This window comes from Podarcis muralis, chromosome 12 (assembly GCF_964188315.1).
Source record: "Podarcis muralis chromosome 12, rPodMur119.hap1.1, whole genome shotgun sequence".
NCBI lineage: Eukaryota > Metazoa > Chordata > Lepidosauria > Squamata > Lacertidae > Podarcis > Podarcis muralis.
The window spans coordinates 35206946-35228306 of record NC_135666.1 but is presented as its reverse complement, the minus strand read 5'-3'; the positions used below and the strand labels follow the sequence as shown (position 1 = coordinate 35228306).

The 21361-nt window shown below is 40.8% G+C and overlaps 1 protein-coding gene across 1 annotated transcript in view; it reads right to left on the bottom strand.

Moving 5' to 3' along the window:
- DNAH11 (dynein axonemal heavy chain 11) overlaps positions 1–21151 on the bottom strand; it is a 157638-nt gene extending 136487 nt beyond the window's left edge. The window contains exons 1-9 of the mRNA XM_077937002.1: positions 20308–21151; positions 15685–15825; positions 13093–13289; positions 12085–12274; positions 10443–10542; positions 8710–8921; positions 6233–6466; positions 4472–4639; positions 1218–1334 (exon numbers count right to left, since the gene is read on the bottom strand). Of these exons, the coding sequence (XP_077793128.1) occupies positions 1218–1334; positions 4472–4639; positions 6233–6466; positions 8710–8921; positions 10443–10542; positions 12085–12274; positions 13093–13289; positions 15685–15825; positions 20308–20541 (1593 nt within the window). The 5' untranslated portion in view covers positions 20542–21151. The remainder of the gene's footprint in view (positions 1–1217; positions 1335–4471; positions 4640–6232; positions 6467–8709; positions 8922–10442; positions 10543–12084; positions 12275–13092; positions 13290–15684; positions 15826–20307) is intronic.
- Positions 21152–21361: the final 210 nt, after the last annotated feature.

The window sequence follows — 21361 nt, the reverse complement described above, 5'->3', positions numbered from 1 at the left end:
GTGTAGCAAAATCCGCCTCCCGTCTGTCCCCTCACGGGGAGAAGCTGCCAATCACCCACCCAATTGCCACAGCATAAACCAATCAACACCAGCCATTGACGCAGCAACAAATAACACGCCCAATAGCCGCTGACAGCCACAGCAGCTGCCAATCAGACGTCTACCCTATGCACTATCCATGGATAAGACAACCTCCACTTTTTAGCAACATTTTAAAAGAAAATAAACTTGTCTTATACATGAAAAAGTTCGGTAATTACAATTATACATAACAGTTATTCCAACTGAAAGCATGTTTTAGTGACAAAGGGAAGCAGATATTATATATATATATTCCAAGAATTGCCTTCTTATGTTGCATTTAAATACAGGCAGTAACTCTATATTCTGACCATTCCACACCAAATTTCTGCCTCAACGTTAACATTAAATATGCTGTTTGCAAATACTATTCTTCTTATAGCCGTAGACTAAATAAGCTAAACATAGTGCATGCTTGCCTTTAAAAAATTCTGACATATAAAATCAATACCAGAAAAGGTTACTTTTCTTTTGAAGAGTACAAAGTGTCTGGCAGTGCCTGATGACCAAATTATGCAAGATGCCAAGCATCAAACGGGAGCTACTAAATTATCTCAGTTCTCAGTTCAACTCGTGTGAGTTGAATTTATTATTGTTGATGTATTGCCTGAATCTCAAGAGCAGGTGTGAATACTTAAATTTGGGTTCCTCAAACAGCTGCCTCCTACACCTCTGCAATGGCAAACCTCAGCATAGTCAATTGAAATTAAAAAGCTGTTTCATAAGGTTCAAAAGCGAAAGGTAAAAAAGTCCCAATGTACATTACTCAAGATTCTCCTAAAGCAACTATTTCAATCCTAGTCAGTATTAAGCAAATCTACTGACATATTCACAAATAGGCTTTATGACAATTCATGGGCCGAAATGCATGCAAAGTTATCACACATTGAGGCTCTAATCCTAATCCCATTTACCTGTGAGTTAGTCCCAGTGAATTCAGCAGGGCTTACTTCTTAGTAGACCTATAAAAGATTGCACTGCCCACCCTGTATTAAAATACTGGCAGTTTTCCACTGAATTTTTATACCCTTCGTAGTAACTTGCACATTCCACCCACAAACCGATATTGCAATTACTGTAATGGCTCTAAATGGTGGCAACAGATTGAAGCAACATTTTCATTGTTCATAACTGACCTTAAGTGCTGATTCCAAGCCTGAACAATCAAGGAATCCCACACAAAAAATTGATCCAAGGCGTCTTTCAAACTCCAGAGTCTTGTGTTTAAAATCCACATAGTCTTCTTCAAATTCCTGTGGAATACAAATTTACAACCAGTTAGATTTTAAAGGAAATCTCTTTTAAAATGTATTGTAAAATGTAGGACATAAGCAACAAAACTGGGCCTACTTATGGAGACCACTCAAGCCAAAGATGAAGTGAATAACTATGAAATGTACAATGAAGTATATTTGTTTTACCACTGAACTGATTTAAAATCATTGTCTGAAGTTCCTTGAAGTAAATTATCCTATCATACAGCCAAATCCTAGCCCCACCAGCAAGTTTTAGTATCCCCCAACAAACATGGATAGGATGACAGCTGCAGTGAATTCCAGATAAAGGCGGGATAAAGTTGTTTATTAGGTCCATTTGCAGAAGTGATAGCACAATCAACACTCCAAAGAGCACAAATGAAAAGCTCAAAATCTTAAATACTTCATAATTAATAAGGCCAGGACCATGCCCAATGGGACTTTATGGGATTTAACATTTGCTAGACGGTGTCCAAGCAGATAAATTTGGATTGGTGTCAACTAACAACGGTCCCCACCTGTCTTATCTCAAGTTAGTATTCTAGCAAGTTTTAACAAGCCTTGCAGTTCCCTTTTTTTGTTACTTTATCGTGCTGTACCAACCAACAATACCTGCTGTTCAAATACGCTACCGTTTACGTCAATAGAGTAAGCAATGACTCAGACTCTTAGATGCCATTTAGCACAGTTTTATTTATTGTCTATAGACTTTGCTACATAAACAGTAACTTTAGAAAAACCTCAGTATTCTATATGCTTTCTGTAAAGCGGCAGCAGCAACCAAGTGCTTTTGATCACAACAGTAATTTCTGTGTGATTATAGAATGTAATGCAATGAAATATTTCACTGCAATATTGTTAACTATTGTTTGGTTTGGTCTCCAAGTGATTGAGCCTGCAATCCGGCTCAAAGGCTGTTCAAGTCTCATTTACTTCAGTTAGAGCTGGTTGCCTAACTCTATGCACAAGGGCACCCAAATAGCTGCACCTGAAACACTCCACACATGAGAGAAGAGCATGGAGCACAGATCACAACTCTTTGTTGAAAACTGAGTTATCTAGGACAACAGACCAAATAAAAAATGTAGGCTGGAATTGCTATTTCCTCAAACATATCCTGGTTCACACATCCCATCAAACCATAGTGCAGACTGCTGAAATCGTGGGCAGTTTGGTTCTGCCCCACTCCCATGACACTGCCGGGAATAAGCCATGGTCTGGCTTGTTGTGTTGTCAGGAAACTAGCCTGGCTATTCCAGGAATTTGAATCCTTACTTAGGTTAGAAGGTTACTGGCACGCAGCATACTCCATTTCCCACCCTCACCTTGCCAAACTCATAACACTAAGTACATAGGATCAAGCTATTTAGGTTTGATTCTCTGCCTGAAGCCTGTAGCTAGTTTGCCATGGATTTAATTGCTGAGAGAACCACCACAATATCAGATGACTTACGCAATCATGTTCAAAAAAATGCATACGCAATCATGTTCAAAAAAATCCCTCCTCAAACAGCACTGCTTCAAAATGCAGGTGTGATAAATCTGAATGCTTTTCTCCTGCCCCAAACCCAACTTGAAACAACAATTCCCTTGTCAAGGAAAGAAATATTCTTATTTTACTTTTTCTTAGCTTATTCACTCCAAAACCCAAAGACAAACAGTTCCTGATAATGTGAATGAAAACAAATGTATAGTGATGACAAGAAAAGCATAACTGGTTAGTTCTTAGCTTTTTGTCAATATCAAAGCTGCACAGGTAAATAAGGTTTCTTTTATCTGCAGCCACCTTCAAACTTGTATAATATGCTTGAGCAACTATTAAGCTAAAAAGTCAACCAGCTCCAAACCAGAATTGTTTGAAAACTTTCTGTATTGCACATCAGTCCTGAGCAGCATAAAACATGTGAATGTGTTTAATGTTTTCCAGGAACCATATATTAATTTTAAACAGCATTCAGTGAAATAAAATCAACAGGTATTGCTCAAGTACAATGCAAAACCTATTTCAAACATTCATTAATAGAAGGCAGAGTAAAAATTTCAAAATATGAAATATGGATAAGGAGCTTAAACTTGGTACCCTATCGCCAAAACTGACATTCGAATTACCAAGAACACACACTTGAGGAAGAAGCAGCTTAAAGTTACTGAAAACTTTTATGGAATCACAGAATTGTAGAGTTAGAAAGGACCACAAGGGTCATTTAGTCCAACGCCCTGCAATACAGAAATATTTTGTCCAATATGGGGCTCAAACATAAAACCCCGAGATTAAGAGCCTCAAGCTTAATTGAAGACATGCCTCAAGTCTGAACCATTTATTCTCACTGAGAACATTCTTAGATCAGGCTTTAAATTTGTTAATTTCTTCTCTACGTTGTGCTTCCCTTCCAGACACTAAGTTTGCAAGTCACAGTAGAACAGAGGTGGGAAACCTTTCTCCCAAGAGTTGTTATTTCCATCTGCGGGTCATAAACCCATGACAGATGGTTCCAGAGGCAAAAGTGGTCAGAGAAACAAATGCAAAATTTACCTCTCCATCCAGGCAAGCAAGAAGCATCAGAATTCAAGGACACATTCCAGCCAGGCCAAGACAGATAGTGCAAATAAGGGCTGGTAAGGGGAGAACCATGGCTCAGGGCCTGAGGAGAGTCTCAAGGGCCAGAGAGCCCTGAGGGGCTGCATTTGGCTCACAGCACTGAGGTTCCCCATCCTTGTGGCAAGCTATATAACATGGATTATAATGCATGTGCAAATTGCACCAACTTTGCTCAACAGAGCTAGGAGCAAACAAAACGCGGTCCTTGGCTTAGCATTTTGGTGGGATTGTGGTCAGTTTTGCTCCAAACCTTAATGATTGGTGAGACAGAAACAAACCTGGACCTATCATGGCTTGTTTTGGTGAAAGAAACAAAGATTACAACAACTGGATGTAACTCTAAGCCAGGGATCATGGGATGTCACCTCTGAATGCTAGTAGGGAGGAGCAAACCAGGTACAATTCACTCGTGCACAATAAGGAATGGCTTATGGGCTTACCATGATGCACATGTGTTGCCACTGTATAGTCTTGCAATTTCTTTAGGATTAAAAACAACAACACCCAAACGCAAATATGAAAAATGCTATATTACCACATTGTTGTAATCTAAGGGATCATATGTCTGCTCTTTAAAAATGTTGCAAGACTTCATGAATTCTTCATTCAACTTGCAGATTTGGTCATTCAAAATTTTCCCCTTGATTCCACCAAACTCCAGTTTCTCCAGCTTCTCGAACTCAAGCGTAGTAACAAAAATATCCTAAAACAATAAACGTTATAAGTAACCACAATTCCTGCCACAATGAAAAACTGATTTTGTGTGTGTGTTGCTCTACAACCCTGCATTCCACATTTAACTTAGAATGAAAAGCATGTTGCATATATATACACACACATATATACATATGTGCGTGTATATATGTATATGTATATATATATATATATATATATATATATATATATATATGTGTGTGTGTGTGTGTGTGTCTGTGTGTGTATATATATATATGTATATATATGTATATATACTTACTGTATATACACATGTTTGCTATTACCTAGTGAAGTGGGGATAGAAAAGAACCCCATAGCTAGAAACCAGGTTTCTTTCACAAAGATGTTTATCCACAAAGAAACTCTTGGAGAATGTTCGGCAGAGGTGATTTATTTGGGGGGGGGGGGGTTGGACTTCCTGGTTGTGTGTTTTCCACTTCCCCTTCTGCGTTAGAATATGGGGGTCTTTCTACCAATACAGCAGTGGCATCCCTACTCCCTTCCCCATGTAAATGGTGCATAGGATTGCTATGTGTACATGTTTAAATATGAAGCATCGATAGGTTTGCAGAGAGAGAGAGAGAGAGAATGCACTGAAGGGAGGGAGGAAAAACATTGAGGAAGAGCTTTGTAACTCTAAATGCATCAGGGTTGGGGGGTTTTTAAGAACAAAAGTGACCTTCTACGTCACCATTGGTACCCATTTCGTGTCTTTCTTTGCCATTGGCTTAGTGCAGCTCCCTGGGCCACATAAATTATGAACATTACATTCATCATATCTATGTTCACACTGCAATTCTATTCCTGTCTAATCAGAAGTAAGTCTCATTGACTTTAGTTGGACTTAGTCTCTGGTAAATACGGGGCGAAAGCCTTCTTCGCCCAGACAGTCATATTCTCAAGATTCCAGGAGTTGTATACTGGTGGGGGGAGGCAGGCAAGGGGAAACCCAAAGTGGCTGGGGCAAAAGTGGGTGGAGCAGCAGATGTGATCTTACATTCCAGGCACACAAAGGTCAGTTTTCTACACGTACACACCTTTAAATTCTCCACCTGGGCAAGCAAACGACAGCATAAAAGATCAAGGATACATTCCAGCCACCTGAAAACAGCTCAGGAGGGTCCAAGAGTAGGACTGGTTAAGAAGTGTGTAATGGGAAGAATCCTGAGTGCTAGACAGACCTTGGCTCCCAGCCCTGAGGTTCTTCACCCCTTGTGTGCAGGGCTGCAGCCTCAGTTTAATAAGCCTAGATCTTATATACACCTAACCAGAGCAAGCCCTATTTAATTCAGTGAGATACATCTCTAAGTATACATAAACAGGGCAAACAGAACAATATTACTGCAAAGAGCATGCTGCTTTTCTGCCTTTAGTTTAATGTGAAGTTCCAATTGAAAAAGCTTTCAGGGAAGACTGATTCTATCCTAAACTAAAAGCTAATCATTAATTTCTCTATAAATGGCACTACCAACGTGTGTAAAGGAATGTCCTCACTTAAAATAAGCAGCAGTAGATTTTCCTATGTAGTTTACTCTCAACTGTAATATTAGTAAATATGATAGTAGTTGGTAAGAAATACCTCTATCTTTTCCAAGTGATTTAGAAACATATTGAACCTAAGAAAGACCATATTTGGCTGAAAATCCCATGGTTTAACCTCTTCACTATTGGCGAAATAGGTTGTAATTTTTTCCCTTTGGATAAAAAAGTTATCCTTAAAACTTCTTAAAGTATGAAGAGCCTCTTGCACTTGTTCCAAAGTTTCTTCCGTTTCTCTTTTCATAATATCTTCTGGTGAAAGGTATGATATAGCCTACAGAGAGGAAGTAATAACATTTTTAAAATGTACCACCAATAAATGAAAACTAAGAGCCACTGGCAGGAAGGTAGTGCCATTCCAGTATTTTAAAAGACAGTATGTTTGCAGCAACACACAACTATATAAATGAAAGTGAAGTCTGTTGACATCACTTAGCAAAAAAAGTCAAACAAATTCTGTACATTTTCAAAACCTTCATGTCTACTGCAAGTAGTATATATGTGCTTCTTACATACATAAGCTCAACTGTGAACATCTTTTTACTGCTAGTGTATTGCATTGCAAGTAGAATTTCATTGGAGGTTAATCACACAACCATCAGGTTGATATTATAATTGGCTTGCTACAGTTTTTCACAGTATGTGCCATGACTAGCTTACAGCATAACCAACAACCAGCTTTTTTTTGGGGGGGGGGGGACTGCTCTAACTAGTGAACTACCCACAGTTGTGACAGATAGAGTGGGGTCTATGAAGACAGTCAAGTACAGAGAGGGGAAAAAGTATTTAATCCCATGCTAAATTTGCCCGTTTACCCTCTGATGAAGAAATGACCAGTCCATAATTTTAATGGTAGGTTTATTGCAGCTGTGAGAGACAGAATAACAACAGGAAAAACCCCAGAAACCCAGAAGACAAAAGTCAGAGATTGATGTGCATTATAATGAGTGAAATAAGTATTTTTCCCTATGCAAAAGATGACTTAGTACTTGGTGGCAAAACCCTTGTTGGCAATTACAGAGGTCAGACATTTCTTGTAGGTGACCACCAGGTTTGCATACATCTCAGGAGGTATTTTGTCCCACTCCTCTTTGCAGATCCTCTCCAAGTCAGTAAGATTTCGAGGCTGATGTGTAGCTACTCGAATCTTCAGCTCCCTCCACAGATTTTTGATGGGTTTAAGGTCTGGAGACTGGCTAGGCCACTCCAGGACCTTAAGGTGCTTCTTCTTGAGCCACTCCTTTGTTGCCTTGGTCGTGTGTTTTGGGACATTGTCATGCTGGAATACCCATCCTCGACCCATTTTCAATGCCCTGGCTGAGGGAAGGTGGTGCTCACCCAAGATTTCCCCATACATGGTCCCGTCCATCGTCCCTTCGATGCGGTGAAGGTGTCCTGTCCCCTTAGCAGAAAAACACCCCCAAAGCATAATATATCCCCTCTCCATGTTTGACGGTGGGGATGGTGTTATTGGGATCATAGGCAGCATTCCTCCTCCTCCAAACACGGTGAGGGGGTTTTCCTGTTGTTATTCTGTCTCTTACAGCTACAATAAACCTTCCATTAAAATTATGGACTGGTCATTTCTTTGTCAGAGGGCAAACGGGCAAATTTAGAAGGGTATCAAATACTTTCCCCCCTCACTGTATATTGCACATGTGCAATGCATCTCAATGGGCTTTGTTCACAGACATTCTCTTTTCTGATCTGATGGAGGCCAGGCTGCCCACAATCTGGAGTTTAAGTTCTGCAACCACCCTATCTATATAGTCCCTATGCTTGCTGCTTTCCCCAAGAGAGGTAGAAGCTAAGGTACTGGCACGGAAAAAGCAGAAAAACTGCAACCACTGAAACAGTCAATGCACCAAGAGATTTTGTTTACAGATCAGAGTTAAGAGTTCTGTTAAGTTATTGGAATTGCCTCTTTTACAATTAGGGCAGTTTATCGATGTCAGACTATGAAGTAACCTAGCAGTAAACCAGTTCACTAATAAATCCCCTGTGGTCTTGAACTTAGCAGATATTGCCATTATAGTTTTGCTATCTGATAAGCAATTTCCATTAACAATATATTAAAAATGGATGTTGCACACAGCTGTCGACATGAAAAACAGTTTGTAAAAAGCTATGTGATCTTTAAAGAATGCCGCCTCTTTGTCAGACAAACAGCGTATTGTATTTTTAATAGAGAGCACATAAAATAGCAGAATTTATGACTATAATTATTTGTGTGTTATATAGCTTTAGTTGTAGAAACAGTATCTTGGGACTTTGGAAAATTCACGATAAATACTTTGGGAGATGGGAGCTAAAAAATAACTAACACCAGATAAATTTATACTCTCTTGTCTAAACAATTCTCCTGTATTGATTGACTCTTATTGACTAAGGCTGAAATGCTATGCACATTTCCCTGAGAGAAAGACACACTGAAATCTATAAAACTACTCCTGAGTAGGCATTTATAGGATTATGCTTTTCATGCTTATCTTGTTTTCTATTCACACGTTGTACTACCTGGCTAATGAGAAGATTGCAGAATTCCTGCAGCAGAGAAATGATTCTTGCTGGCGTATTGTAAAACTTGGAGTGACTCCAGATCAGACAGATGGTGTGGAGCAAAGGGGGAATTAAAATATGTATCTTTGGAAATTCTGTATCTTGAAGATGCTGAATATGTCTTTGCAGAGGTCGCAGGTAAAGCTCAATATCCTGGGCTTCAATGAGTGCTGAGAAAAAGAAAAGAATCAAGTATAGTAAATGGTGGTGAGTCAGAGATAAAAACACTTTGAGAGTTTCTACAAAAAGGGCATAAAAAGCAATCCCTGTACCTACAATAAAGCCTGCTGAATCTCCCAACAGTGTGGCAGCATGGTGTTTAGGAAAAATTTGAATGCTTTACTCCAATTCACACATTTTGTTTCTGTGACATTACTCTTTGCAAAGTAGAAAAGCAAGCATCACCATCCACCATTCAGCTGACCTCACATATGAAACAGCAGCAGTCCACATGAACTATTGAACAATTTCTCCTGCTCCAGAGGCCAGGGCCTGAACCAATGGGTTCAAATTTCAAGAAAAGAGATTCCAACTCAACCTCAGGAAGAACCTTTCTGGCAGTAAGAGCTGTTCAACAGTGGAACGGACTCCCTCAGAATATGGTGGGCTCTCCTTCATTGAAGGTTTTTAAGGAGAGGTTGCTCGGTCATTTGTCATGGTTGCTTTAGCTGAGATTCCTAATACGGCATCAGAATGGAACACCTATTTCATATATGAAGTCATTTTTATAGTGGAAGAAAAGGGGATACACTCACTGCTCAACCACAAGGTGCCTAAGCTAGGCATAAGCACTCCTAGTCACTAGAGACTCCAGTGACAAGTTTCTTTAGGGGGAGTGCAACCTCTCCCAGAACAGGCTGTGTACCTAATTATTGAACACATGAACCAACCAATCACAGAACATTAGAATGCCAAACTAGTTATCACAGACTACCAAGTTTCCTTTCAGCTACTCTCAATTTAGGAAGGAAGTGATAATTTATTCCGATCTAGGGGATTTTAAAAAAAATGCCCCATCAAAAAATGAAAGTGAAGCACTGCTTTCCTGTGTCACCTTTAACGGCCAACACTTTCCAAAATCTGTGAAGAAATTCTAGCTGCTTTAATGAATTTTGGCCAACATGCAAGAGAATAATTTCTCCTGGTGGCTGTTTACACACAAGATTAACTTTCAAATATAAATTTTGATACTTTCCTCCAAAGTGTAAAAGAAAGAATATTTGCCCGCCTAGCAAGGACCATGCAAGCTAAATCACTTGCTGAACTCTTTGTACATTTGTACAAAGTACAAAGTACCCTATAAAAATAATGAGATTTCATTGACATTTCATTTGATCAATATGCAAACAAAATAGTAAAACATGACCAACTGGGTAATACACAAACTTTAACTGTTTTATGTTAGAACTAAAACTACCTAGTAACAGTTTTACCACATGGAACAGTCTCTAAATAATGTTTACAAAACACTCTGTGTTAATCTAATTGCTTAAACATTTTATCTTGCGTTATATGGAAGTAAAAATATCCAAACTTTATACATATAAATTATGAGGACACCTAAGGCTGTCCCAAAGCGCAGGCAGTTAATTAATGCTTGCAGCAATACATCAGGAAGTATTATGGATTATTCCATAACACGCACACATAAATGTATACAGAATATACACATTTCATTCAGAGAAATTTACCATTTTCTACTTCCTTGTAAATGTCTTGAAAAGTGGGATAATAGCTGCTCATCTTCACTTTTAAGATCCTAATCATTTTCTGAACGATGGGACTCTTAAGCTGGAATTAGAACAGAACAATGAATCTCCAGCAACTATCCAGTATATTTTAAGAATTCGTTTTATCACAAAATGCAGTGGGCAGTGTTCAAATAAACAAACTTTGGACAGACCAAGCAGCGGGGTTTCACAAATCGTTGGATATACATTTGAAAATTAATTTCCAATCCTAACAAATCATACCCTTGAAGTTGATGGCCAGAAAATTATTTAAAATGTTGAGTCTTGGAGCTGAAAGTTTATTGCCCCAAATCTCAACTGCCACAGCCCCTTTTTAACATAAGGATCAAGTACGCGGTTTTACCTGCTATATCCCCTCCTGGACAGAGTTAGCTTTACCACAGGTATCCACCTCCTAGGTAAGAATCAAAACTAATTTCTGCTATATACTGCATGTGGAGCAGCCTTTGAAGCAACTTCAGTTGGTTCAAAACATGTTTCAAGTGGAACTGGTCCCTTAGAACTTGGGTCACTAGTATTTATTCATTTTTTAAACTTTGCTATGGCTTAGTTAGTACCAAGGTATCTGACAGACCATCTGCATCTTTATGAGCCCGGCCATTCTTTAAAGCCCATCAGCGGTCTTGCTCTGGGTGCCTCCCCCTTCTCAGTGGTGCCCCCCCCCAAGGGTGGAATATTATCCCAGGGAAACCTGACTAGTTGTAGGTATTTGGTGAATATAATATTCTCTTGTAGTTTAGTGCAGGGGTATGGAATATGAAGCCCTGCAGATGTTGCTAGAATCCAACTCCCATCAGCCCCAGCCTGACCAATGCTCAAGGATACTGGAAGTTGTAGTCACAATTTATTTATCCTTTATTTACTTTGTAAGTCACTTTTATCTTGCCCAGGGCAACCCAAAGTGACTTACAACCAAACCAACAGAAAATGAACCCCACATGGGTGCATTAAAACCAAGAGGAAAGAGAAATACATTTTTTAAAAAATCCCACCCACTTCTAAAGGCCATAGATATTTAAAGGCCAAAGGCCTGCTTATAGAGGCCTTTGGACTGGTGCCTGAAGAGGATGCCAGGCAAGCCGCCCTGGGGAGAGCATTCCACAAACAGGGAGCCACCACAGAAAAGGCAAGTTCTCATGTTGCCACCCTCCAGACCTCTTGTGGAGGGGTCACATGAAGAAGGCTCTCAGATGCTGACTGCAGGGTCTGGGTCGGTTCATATGGGGAGAGGCAGTCCTTGAGGTATTGCAGTCTGAACTGTATAAGACTTTATAAGTCAAAACCAGCACTTTGAATTGGGTCCAGAAACTAAGTGCAGTGAGGCCAAGATGTCATTATATGCTCAAACCATCTGGCCACTGAATTCTACAACAGCTGACATTTCTAAACAATCCTCAGAGGCAGCCCTACATATAACATGTTGCAGTAATCTAACCTAGAGACTACCAGAGCACAGACAACAAACTTCAGCTTGCTTGGCAGTATCTACAAGTTAAAAACTACTATCCAAATTTTCAGCTCCAACTCACATTATATACAAGGATAAAAGTACAACAATGATCATGAACTGCTAATTGCTTACCTGGTCATATATGCACAAGAGATTATCCTTTCTTTCTTCCCAAAACTTTAGCTCAACCTGAGGATCTGAGTGAAAGCCATGAAGAAGAGTTTCAGCTGAATTCCTTCCCACAGTGTCTTGTATTTGATGCGACCACTTGATAACCATTGATTCTATTGCATGCAGTACTGATCTTGTGAAAGAGTCTTGCCTGCAAGTTAGGAAAATGGCAGGATTCCCACATTCTTAAATTCAGTGACATTTTACAGTGCATGTAACCATTCTATATTCCTGCCTTACTTTGTACTTAGATCAGTTTATATTGCTTAGCATTGTAAGCCCCTCCATCACATTTTTTGGTTTGTCTCATTTTCTGTCTGTTTTTCATCTTGGAACAGTCTCTCTTTTACATTAGGAAGTGCTGATTTCCAGTTTTACACTAAAAACTTTTCTACCCCATTTCCAGCATATTTCACCCCTATTCTAAATGAACAGTGTCCAACCAGGCAAATTTGTTCAGATTTGGCAAACCAAATTGTAAGCCAAATTGTTTTTGTGACCATCCAGTTTCAAACTCTTATTTTGCCATTTTAAAAAGGTATCGTTGTTAATGGTTTAATAAAATCTGCCTTAAAAAAACCAACAACTTCTTTTTCTGTGAAATAAAATCTAATGTTGATTATCACTATACCATATTAATTTTGGCGTAAAATAGGCTTTAGTAATTTGTGCTTTTCTAAAAAAATAAAATAAAAATAATGCAGTAATCAATACATCCGTTACTTATTTCACTCATTGCAATTACATTCCAAAGACTTGAAGTACACATTGCTTTGTTTGGTATTGTACATCTCACATTGACAGGTGCCTCCTACCACTCAGTTTTATTGGCATTTTTAAGGATTCTACCAAAACGTTTTACCTTCTGCTTAAACAAGAAGCAAAATGTATTTCTTTTTGATGTAAACACACACACACACACACACAGAGAGAGAGAGAGAGAGAGAGAGAGAGAGAGAGTCTCCTTACTTATTTTCAGTACATATCTCATGCAACTCAGTCTCTCTTGCAACTGTTGGAATGGGAAGGAGAGTTCTTCCTGACATAGCTCCAGTCATAACATATGCCTTATTTTTCATGATTTCTACATGCCGTTCCATGTCCAGGGAAACAACATGTGGCCACGTTTCATAATTTTTCTTATTGGAAAGAATGGGCAGTACAACCTGAAAGAAGTGAGAAAACAGTGGTGGGATAGAGGAAAAACACAACATATAAACTATGGCTGCTATCCATACATCCGTATATTCCCTGGGTTTCAAAGGCAGAATTGACGTCCGGGGGGGAATTTCTGAAATGTGGCACTTTGTCCTGGATCTTCGGCAAGTCAATCACATTTCTTTTCGCATTTTTGTCTTTAAAAAGCTCAACAGCTTTGGAGGTGTCCTGGTTTTTAACTTTTTGAAATATGCCAAGCCTAATATAAATGCATTGCGGGGGGCGGGGGGAGGCTTCAAACCTAGCAACACTTTCAGTTTCTTAGTGACATGCCTCAACATGTTTTCTTTTTCAGGCCCATCCTGCTCCATTTTGGATTATACTGGGCATGGCTTTATAAAAACAATGGCAAAAAAAATTGTACATTAGGTCATGGAAGAACACTTGAATGTCAAGTAAATCAAACCTAATTAGTAGAAAAATTATCTTTGATGGTAAAGGGGAATATGCACAAGTGTTGAATAGCTGGAAACTAATAGATGGTGTCGAGTAATTTATTATATTTAAAAAAGGAATTAGGGATAGAGATACAGATTTTACTCTTTGTAGTATGTTCTAGGAAGTGTCAGGTTTTTGCATGAGGATAATGAGGAAAACGAAGATCCTTGATTGATTGTGAAATGGCTAGCATTTCTGTCTCTTATCTTCACACTTTTGAGTCTTTTTTAAATAAAGAATTTTTTTTAATAAAAAAACCCCAACATGGCATGAATACTTTGGACAGGTATCTAGTAAGAAATAATCAAAAGCATGTTGAGCAATGCAAGATCTTTACATTAAATATTTGACTAGGCATTTCTGCTGTTGTGAAATTCTCAGCTGATCTCTGTGCAATAAATTAGTTAAGTAAACAGCCACAGCGGCACTATAAATATGATTTGTAACCACTGCATTCACATACACTTGCTTGTTGCTACACATCTCCCAGAGTGATAATGTTTGCTAAATGCAAACTTGCTGGTTAAACTTAATGCTTGCTAAATCCCATTTCACCCTTTTATTTCCAGTCTCTAGTCCAATCTGCTTGCAATAAAGGAATAACATGGAGACTATTTATTTATTTATTTATTTAGTGCTTTTATATACCACTCTTCATAATGTATATCGCAGGGCAGTTCAGAACATAAAAATTATAAACAATATAAACACCAAGAGCGCTTAATGCCTACAGGCTGAGCTGTACAGTAAAAATCTCAGCTTCTAAAAAGTATTTAAGAATTAGTTGAAAAGCCTAGGGGATTAGAAAAGTTCTTGCCTGCCACATATAAAACTACAGAGGAGACACCAGGTGTTAAGTTTCCATAACTTGGGTTAAAGGATCCCTTTTCATTTGCTATCTCCACTTTTGTATATGTTAGAGGGAACTTTTAAGAGTAAGCAATAGTGCAAAAGCAGACTGATCACTTATTTAACAAGTAAATTTGCTCTCAAATAGCCATTTTCATTAACATCTACCCCGGCCTGCCATTTTAAGTGGAAAGCATGCAAGGACAATGCTCTCTGCAACATATTATGAGAAAACTAAGTCTTCATTAATGACATTTTGACTTCCCCAGAATAAACCCTGAAGCAGAAATCCTAATCAATGACCTGGTTCCTGTGTTGTCAACAAGACATGGTTTTAAACTATGGTTTAATGTGAATGCACAGCACATTGGGGCAGAGTGCTGAAAAGTTGTCACTCCTTCCCCCTTCTGCTGCAGACAAAACAAACCAGAGGCTGGCTTGTTGTATCTTCCCGGCATGGGCTCATTCATGGTTTTCTTTAAGCAAACTACAAGCAGTAAGCCAAGAACAAACCTTGGTTACTGCTCTAGGATTGTTTGGGGGAAACAAACAATGAAACCAAGTTCAGATGATAACATTGTACAGAAGGGCAGCAGGGTGGGGGAAGAGCTGCAAGATATTTTATACACCATGCCAACAACATGCTCTTTCACATTAAACCATAGTTTGTTTTAAACAATGGTCAGTGTGATGTGTAAAATTCTGTTTGCTTTTGTGAGCTACCGGGTGTTACTGTCTGCATACTCTTCCTTATATTTTACTTTACAAGGAAAAAAAGGAGGGTTGAATATTCTGGTAAAAGATACCTTGTTTTGTTTTTTTACCTGAGAGACCAGGCCCCCCAGCTCTGTATAGCTACGGGCCCATGCTACCCCTTCTTCTTCATAAACCCAATTAACCAACATCCAGGTCAAACCATTTGATCTAAATCGGAAGTTACAAAGGATTTTCCACCCTTTCGCAAGTTTGGGGGAGGTTTGAAATCCATCTATTTGTTGTAGTGTGGTTAAAGACTGAGAAGTTAAAATTACGCAGAAATACATAAGCTAGAAGTACCTCTTCTAAGAAAATCATTACATGCTCCATAGGTGCTCCAGACAATTCTGCAAATTTGAGGGCTTCATTGCAGTTTTCTGCTCCAACGCAGTCTGTGTTCTTCATAATACAAACGGTTTTGAGTTTCACGCCACTGGGTATCTAAACCAGAAAGATATGTTACAATTCTCAAGTGAATGAATTGTGACCATATGTACTCATTCATTTGATAATTTATACAATGTTGTGAGGGTTTTTTTTTGGGGGGGGGGGGAGGCTGAATGCCAGAGTCCCTTCTCATTCCTGGACTCAACAAGAATCCAATTGCTGGAATAGCCAGACAAGTTTCTTGGTAATGGGTCATTAAAGTAACAAAGAAAGTGGTTCTGTGCCAGACTACAAATGAGTGGGGGGGGGGGCCTCCCTCAGTTTACTGGTAGTTTGAAAGACAAAAGCCTGAATTGAGGTGTGTGAGCTAGAACCAGAAGTAGGAAGCAGTCTGGGCAGCTGAGAGACAGAACTATGCATGATTTCTGCTGGAATCCAAGGCTGTGGCTATGGGAGAAGCAAGACCTTATTGGGATGTTAATGCCGTGAACCCCTCCATCATAGGCTCGCATGCATATATGTGCAAATAAACCATACGTCATATGAAGACACCACAGTCTTCACTGACCACTGTCCTTCTTTCTGAGGAAACTGGGCAAGTTCCTGGAACCGCTGGAATCTTGCACTGCTTGGAGATTGTAGGGTGGCATGCAACACTATAACTGTGCCAATCTGGGAATTAAGATTAGGAACCATGATTAAGATAAATAACCATGCTCCATGCAAACCAGACCAGAGTGGAATAGCTCTTCAACACAATAGGTTTGGTCCATAATATTACAACTACAGAGGATTACCATAACGCAGTACCAGGACTGCCAAGATTCATGCTCGCATGTTGCAACATTCCATAAACAACTTTGGAAACTATGGGGCACAAGTTTTCCAGGACAGCTGCGATGTATCCCAAACAAAAAAAAGCCCTTTGATGACTGGAATGATGTGCACACTTGTACGATGTACAGAAGATTCAACAAGTGAATTAGTGGTTGTATATCCTGCTGTGGTGCTTATATGCTTCTGGATTGGAGCTTCCACTCGTGTGTGTGTGTGTGTGTGTGTGTGTGTGTTTTATTTGTGTGTGTGTATAAGGCTGCTGCTATAAGGACGCGGGTGGCGCTGTGGGTTAAAGCCTCAGCACCTAGGACTTGCCGATCGAAAGGTCGGCGGTTCGAATCCCCGCAGCGGGGTGCACTCCCGTTGCTCGGTCCCAGCGCCTGCCAACCTAGCAGTTCGAAAGCACCCTCGGGTGCAAGTAGATAAATAGGGACCGCTTACTAGCGGGAAGGTAAACGGCGTTTCTGTGTGCTGCGCTGGCTCGCCAGATGCAGCTTGTCACGCTGGCCACGTGACCCGGAAGTGTCTGCAGACAGCGCTGGCCCCAGGCCTATAGAGTGAGATGGGCGCACAACCCTAGAGTCTGTCAAGACTGGCCCGTATGGGCAGGGGTACCTTTACCTTTACCTTTTATAGGGCTGCTGGATTCCCCATCTCCCTAGTCACAGCCTTGCTGCTCTACTGAAGGACAATCTATGTATGGAAACTTATTTCTGGTCATTTATTTTCCCACAATGCAGCATTATGGAGGCAATTTATACCGAAGTATACCAACACGAAATAACCTTGATGTTAGATTAATAAATTTGAAAAATAAAGTAAACTTTTAGGATTGCCATATTTTGAAGAGCAAAAAAGAAAACATTTGCCAACTTTTACTTTTAACTATGGATCTCTATGACGACTTGTTTTACATACCCATGAAAAAGACGATGTGTCCTGGAAAAAGAGGACATATGGCAACCCTAATTAGTAAACTCAATTTTAATCTGGATACCTTATTTAATTAGGGTTGATCCAGATTTATTACATACTGCTGAGAGTATGAAGCATACTTCAAAATTATTAGCTACTGTAGTGGGTTGCTTTGATTTTTGTTCTATTACTTTGTGCAATGAAATGGCTTTAAAAGAATTGTCTTATAATGAAATTTAGAACTTTTAACTCTAGTTGCAACATATTGATACGAGTTTTATCTAGTTTTATCTAGTTTTGTTTGGCCTTTCCCACCTGAATTTATAAAGTAAGTGTGTTGTTATGAAGATCAAATCTGAAGTAAAAAGTAAACCAAGAACAAAAGAGAATTCCAGATAATCAGACCATGAACCTTCTCATCACAGACACAGCAGTAGGAAAGAAGTACAGTGGTACCTTGGGTTAAGAACTTAATTCGTTCCGGAGGTCCATTCTTAACCTGAAACTGTTCTTAACCTGAAGCACCACTTTAGCTAATGGGGCCTCTTGCTGCTGCTGCGCCGCCGGAGCACGATTTCTGTTCTCATCCTGAAGCAAAGTACTTAACCCAAGGTACTATTTCTGGGTTAGTGGAGTCTGTAACCTGAAGCATATGTAACCTGAAGCATATTTAACCTGAGGTACCACTGTATTAGACTTCACTTCCCCTCCCCTATGAACTGGTATCATAACTCAGAAGTTACATCACAATCCAAGTTGCAATCTTACCTCATGTAAAGTCAAGGTGAGATAATTTAGCATAACCACCCCAAGTTAACAGCTTGTGATAAATAAGTTGTGAAAAGAAGCTTTTGAAAGCTGTGAATCACATGGAAGCAATTACCAATACAAATCTTTCTGAAATTCAGTTTCTTAGCAAATTAACAAGTGTTACATACAATACACAATAGCATTTTTACTACAGCAGAGAATGTCTCTCAAATAAGTAAACATACTCTTCAGCAAACAGGCAGAAAATGCACCTACATTGTTTACATTACAGATTCAGAAACAACGGCCACACTTACTGGCATTTGTTTGAGTTTGTAACCTGTAACATTGCTTAGGCTTTTGGTGAGTTACAATACAGAAACAACACAATCAAACTATAGTTCGCAACAGATAAATCAGACTTGCATATAAATAAAACAGATAAATCAGACTTGCAAATAAATAAAAAACCAGCTCAGGCACAAAGGTCTTACAACATTTTCCAAAAAGAGCTTAGACTTGAGCTTTAGCAGGTCTCAAAGGAAAGGTGTTCTATATTTTGGGGCAACCAGACAGGATTACAGCACTGAACATGTTTCAAACAGGATATGTGAGATGAGGTTCTATCAATGAATTACCTGTGCACTTTTTATAACCAAATGGAAATATATTGACAGACCAGTGGTACATAGCTCTAGTCTAGGGATTAGTGTTAAATAATGCAAACTCATTCTGAAGTAAGAACTATGAATTAGAAACTTCTCAGGAACAGTCCCCACAACTAAACCAGGCAATTTTCTTCATTATGTATGGATGCTGTAAAGAAAACAAACAGGTTGCAGGTGGTTACAGCCCACAGGTAGGCCCACAATAGCCAGCAATATTTCTTGTCATTGGAGGTTGGGTGGGATAGAATCATAAAATCACAGAAGCATACATTTGGAAGGGACCTAGTCCAACCTCCTGCAATGCAGAAATCTTTTTTGCCCAACATAGGGCTCAAACCCACAGCCCTGAGATTAAGAGTCTCATGCTCTACTGACTGAGCTAAGCAGCCCCCCCCCCCCCCCCCGGTTATGAAAATGACAACAGTCCACTGTGGACTATGGTCAGTTCAACCCAATTCACAAGAAAGTGACTGTATACATGGGTACAATCACATAGAGAACTTGTGTACAGTGGTACCTCGCAAGACGAATGCCTCGCAAGACAAAAAACTCGCTAGACGAAAGGGTTTTTTGTTTTTTGAGCTGCTTCGCAAGACGATTTTCCCTATGGGCTTGCTTCACAAGACGGAACCGTCTTGCAAGTTTCCTTTTTCTTAACACCGTTAATACAGTTGCGACTTGACTTCGAGGAGCAACTCATAGAACGCGGTGTGGTAGCCTTTTTTGAGGTTTTTAAAGCTTTTTGAGGTTTTTGAAGCTTTTCCAAAACTTTCCCGACACTGTGCTTCGCAAGACGAAAAAAATCGCAAGACGACAAAACTCGCGGAACGAATTAATTTCGCCTTGCGAGGCACCACTGTATAAGCAATCTGAAGTTATAGTCCTATAGCACAAGTATATCAACATAAAAATCTTATGAGATGTGTACATAGTAGAACATCAGGTCTGTGTACAGACATACCTGACTGACCACCTTTTCCCAACACCTGATGACTTTTGGAGTTAACATCTTCTAGAATGGCTCCATGGGAGCCAAGGCCCCTTCAGCTCCCCCAATAAAATATTGGAGGGGTCCACACCCCTTAAAGTTGATGGGAAATGCCATTCAGATGGTGTGTGCGCCCCACGACATGTGATCTATTATGTGGGGTGGGGCTTAGCTGTCCCCCCCCCCAATATTTTATTCACGTTGGCACCCCAGGGTGGCCTCGAGATTTGGAAGTCACCCATACCAAACACATCCACATGGCTGGGTGTTGGCGGAGCCCCCAGGGGGCAAGGGAGAAACCAGTCCACTTGGCGCCCTGCAAGAAGGGCGCCCCTGTTCTGGAAGCCCCACCCAAACACCTCCCCGGCCATTATTTACCTTCGTCCCAGCTGCCAGCCCTCCTGATAGAGGGAGGCAGAAAGCCAGCAAAGTGAGGCGGCTGTTCTCCAGAAAGTCCTGCAGGAGCTTCTGGTTGTCTTCCTCCGCCAGGAACTGGCTCCATTTGTCGTCTTTCAGCTTCAGCAAGTGCGCCACGCGGCGCCCCACGAACTGGGCCCTCGCGTCCTCCGCGAAACTTTTCTCCTGCGCCGTCTCGTCCTCGTCCTCTTCCATCTCCAGCCCGGCGTCCACAGAGGAGGCGGCGGCGGCGGCGGCGCTGCAGCTGCAGCAACTGGGGCACTTGGCTGGCAATGCTCCCCTTCGCGGCTGCGCGCCCTTCCCAACTTCTCTCGGCGACGCGGAGCTGGACGCCCTTTCCTCGCCTTCCCCGCGCAGTTCTGGAGCGCCCGCTAATTAGCGCGCGGGCAGCTCACCTGCTGCTGCTGCTGCTGCTCCTTGGCGCTCATTGCCGGCCCCGGAGTTGCTCCCCACGCCCCCGCCAGCGTCCGGTTCAACTCGCTGCTCCGTCTGCTCCAATCAGCGGCGGCGTCCCGTTGCCCTGGGGACGAGCGAAAAAAGTCACGGCCGGGCCACCCACAAGCCGCTCCTCAAGGGAAACAAATCACGGCCCTGGCCAATTAGGGCCACGGCTTGCCAGGAAGGAACCATCAGCCGCTGCGACGCCGGGGGTGGGAAGGGGGGAAAACGGAGAAGCTAAGGGCAGGCGAAGGTTTTTAAATGCCTGGTGCGTCACACGGATGTTTAGCGACACACCTCCAGGGGGTCTCTGCCCCCGCGCGCGGAAGAGTGAAAGGTCCTCCCCACGAGCAAATGGACTGGCTCGCTTCAAGGCAGCAAAACTAGCCGCTCGATATATGCATTGGTTTTTTATAAGGTTTCCAAACGGTGTTTTCATTTGGGCAAGGGCGGGTGCCGCTATCCAAGTGCTTCTGGGCAGGTGGTCGCAGAAGCCCAACTTGCAGCCAATGGCTTCAGTTTCTCAGAGTTCTGAAATGGCGAAGTAGGCAAGCTGCAGATTCACGGAGAATATTAG